Here is a 3,765-nt window from a genome sequence, read left to right as displayed (position 1 = left end):
ACAGGTGCTGCAGCTCATCCTACATTTCTTGCCAGTTTACCGGTGCTATGTCTACATACCACATATTTTACACTTAGTACCATATACATGTGATAAAAATATGAAATGCACCATAAAAATAGCAACTTAACAATTATGTTTAGTCCCCATGCTTGCTTGAGTGAAAGTGGCAAGTCAGGATCTTCCTGATCGTTCATCCCGCTATAAGGATAATCATTAATCTAGAGGGGAATTTGATCCCAATGTGCAAAAAAACGTGGGTTGGAACACCCATCCAACTCCCCGTCCTCCTCTTCGCAGTGGCTGCCCCCAGTGGCGGATCCTGGGCTCCTGTGGGCCTCCATATCAGATCTATTCATGAGGAAGGATGGTGGGTATCTTCTGAAAGAGTAATGCGCACAATACTGTACCAAAAACATAGTCATGGCTCACCTGCATAGGCTTAGCTACCGTTTCACCGATGATAGTATAATCTCAACCCATCCATAGTAGGTCCTAGCCAAAACACTCTCAACCAGCATCATTTTCCCACCAGTGATGTGGTGGAATGCATGGCTGCCCAAGACCCATAGCATAGCTGTGGAAACAACCTATGTCTCTAGCTGGTCTCAATCACCAATCGGGATAGTCATGCCCTTCACAGGCACATCCTGTGGACAATGGTAGTCCACAAACTTTGTAATGTTCCTCCCACAAGGAAAAAACATATGTATATCCCCACTACTCTGAGTGGAGGGAGTCTGGTGAAGAAATAAATATCTTGTAATGTAAGCTCAATATTGTGCCCCTACATGACAAATACCTCATGGTCTGGATCCCAATAGCTCACAATTCTCAATAGCAAGGGCTATGTGCCCTCATCAATGGGTTCTATACCAACTTGAGAACCCCATAGTGAGCCAATGCCCCTAAAACCCCCTGATCCATTTAAATCTCAGATCGGAGGGTATCCAAGTCTCACTCACACCAGCTAATTTTTAGCTCTGCCATGCCTACAAAACACCACATGTCTTGTCAATTGAGAGAAGAAAACACTGGTCTACACTAATCAACCTACAACCCCCACCAAGCAAGCAAACCACCCCTCTTTTTAGCCCCAAATCGTAGTTTTATGCCTAGAAAGTGTGAGCTCACAGGTTTCACCTATTTCCTGTGATCCAAATTGCACTTCTAGGCACAAAAGGTGTGATTAGACTGTGAAAAGTGTTAGAGTCGGTCTTTGCATCCCTCTGTCAGAGATCGTTTCTCTTTTTGCATTTCATTTTTAGGTGTCCCATTTCGTTTATTCATCTACATTCCGATAGGGGGCATGCCATAATCTGATGGAAGGGTCTTGTCAGTCATTTCCCGTCATGCCTTATCCTGTTGGTTTAGGTCTGTTTGTCAAATCAATTTTAAGGTCATTTACAGTCCTGTTCTAATCTCTTGGTCAATAAAGAGTTATTTAAGGGTTTAGGTCTTTTTAGGTCTGGGGTTTAGTTGATTTAGTCCTCAAAGTCCAATATAAAGCCAACAGGCCAGAGGGAGAATCAAAATAAGTTTCCATTGCAAAATCCCATCATCAATAATGCTTGAGAATGATTCTTCTTCAAAACTCTGTTTTGAAGAAGAAATCATCAAATTTGTTTTTAAGTATGTAACTTGTCAAAGTTTTTCAAATCATGAAAAATTCCAGGCGTAGCCCTGATCGCCTTGCCAAAAATATGCCACCATCCCTGCAAAAACTCAACAAAGGAGCCATCATTTCAAATTAAAAGTCAAATGGAAACAAGCACAAAAAACAAATATATGTGAAAGTGCCAAAGTTCTACAACGTAAACAATGGGTTTTGCAAATCAAAGAATCGAACTGCAGACTATAAAAGATATTTGTTGTGTTTCAACATCTCACCCACATGCAAAATATATCAAAGCAGCCAAAGTGAAATTTGGATGAGCAAAATTGAGTGTGAAAGTTGAAACTGTGGTGAAGACAGTGTGCGTGGCACGTTGGGTGACTAGCGCAATGCACTGAGCAAGCGCGGTGCATTGGGCTCCTCTACACAATGTAATTTTGCATTAGCGTGGCGCATACAGCCCACGCAGCGCATTGGGTTGTGCGCGTGGCACACAAAGCCAACAAGCAATTTTCACACGACCTTCGAAGAAATTTCATTGCCCTTGCTCCCATTTGCCCCGAGTGGGTCGATCGACCACCATGTTCTAGATGTGGATTTGACACTGATCGCGATGGTATTGATGATGGTACTATTGAGGATCTTCAATTTGGTGGAAATATGGTTGAACTGTTTAGTTACAAAAAGTGTTTAGCGACTACTCGCTTTCCTCGCTACAATGATCCACTGAAGCTTGTGAAGACCAGGAGAGGACGCTGTGGAGAGTGGGCAAATTGCTTTACATTGTATTGTAGAACATTTGGTTATCAAGCTCACCTGGTTTTCAATTTCACAGATCATTTGTGGACGGAGCATTTCTCTGATCATCTTGGCCGATGGATGCATTTAGACCCTTGTGAAGGTGCATTTGACCAGCCATTATTATATAAACAAGGCTGGAATAAAGAGTTGAATTATACAATTGCACTCACAAAAGATGGAGTATATGATGTGACAAAACGCTACACAAGGAAATGGCATGAGATTCTGCGTCGGCGTCTTGTCACTTCAGAAGCTAATGTGAAAGAAGTAATTAGTAGTTCGACGAAGAAAGCTCGCAGATGTTTCTCTCCAGTTGAGCTGGCTGCACTTGAAAACCGTGATAAGAGGGAGTTGGAAGAAATGGAAAGATCAAATTATCCTGAAGAATTTTTATGTTCGTTACCTGGACAGCAAAGCGGATCAAAAGAATGGCGGATTTCTAGAGCTGAGCTTGGTGCTAATAGTAATATTAATATGCCCTCCCAGCATTATTCCAGTAAAGGGCTGTTAGGCAATGACAGTAAAAAATGTCCTCAGCCAGAGAAGCGTTTACAGGAAGAACTATAGGCGGGATAAGCTTTTCAATTAGTGCAGAGAGTGCAATTTTTATAATGTAAACAACGGTGATGGTATAATAGTTGGCATTATTAGTCTTATGGACGCTCTTGTTGTAGGAGGCCAGCTAAAATTTTCAACTGCCACCAAGTCTACTTTTATGCCCAGTCTGTATTCTAGAAGTGGGCAGTCCGAAGAATAGAAGAGGCCGATCTGGATGGAAATCTTTGATAGGTGTACTCGTATCATCACAAGCCTGAAAAGTTGCCACATCAAAATGAAAGCGCCCCAAATGTCGCAAAGGATGCTAATTATAAAAAATTGGTTTTTATTCAAACGGCAAAGGGAAGGTGAAAAGTCAAAAACCGAAAGCCAAAATTAGAGCGAAGACATCTACCGCAGCAGAGAGATAGGAACAGAGGTCTATTTTTGTCTTTAGTCATGATTCAATGAGATTCACACTACAATTTTTGCCTTGAAATAATGGAACGTTGTTTTGTCTTTAGAACAGATGGACAGTTCATTTCCTGTCCTCAGGATTTTAGTTGAAACAACTCCCTATTTTCATAGATCTGTTTTCCCACCCCTAGGTCTGTTTATTTGTATTGTAAACCACTTGTAAGGGTCTGAGTTCTGGGAGAAGTGTGGAGGAAAACCCAACATTTTCATTGTACAGTTGGCCAAAAGATTAATAAAAATGATGCAGCTCTGATTCATGAGATCCTTGTGGTGTGAGTTTAGAAATATGTTTCTTCTTTGTTTCATATGTATCTTGTTATGTTTTACAGTTCATT

General features: G+C 41.3%; 1 protein-coding gene across 1 annotated transcript; it reads left to right on the top strand.

The window, feature by feature from the left end:
* The first annotated feature begins 2,275 nt into the window (after positions 1-2,275).
* LOC149213161 (peptide-N(4)-(N-acetyl-beta-glucosaminyl)asparagine amidase-like) lies at positions 2,276-2,983 on the top strand. The gene has a single exon (XM_089388934.1). It carries the CDS (start codon positions 2,276-2,278, stop codon positions 2,981-2,983), a length of 708 nt encoding a protein of 235 aa, XP_089245060.1.
* The last annotated feature ends 782 nt before the right edge of the window (positions 2,984-3,765 follow it).

Source organism: Pinus tabuliformis, chromosome 1_1 (assembly GCF_031772625.1).
Source record: "Pinus tabuliformis cultivar Carrire ecotype Pingquan chromosome 1_1, CPIR1, whole genome shotgun sequence".
In the NCBI taxonomy this organism is placed as follows: Eukaryota; Viridiplantae; Streptophyta; class Pinopsida; order Pinales; family Pinaceae; genus Pinus; species Pinus tabuliformis.
The sequence above is the reverse complement of the archived record's forward strand: the minus strand, read 5'-3'. Positions and strand labels throughout refer to the sequence as shown.

Excerpts from the sequence above, each read along its gene's own strand:
- LOC149213161 (XM_089388934.1), top strand. The coding sequence starts at position 2,276 with ATGGTTGAACTGTTTAGTTACAAAAAGTGTTTAGCGACTACTCGCTTT.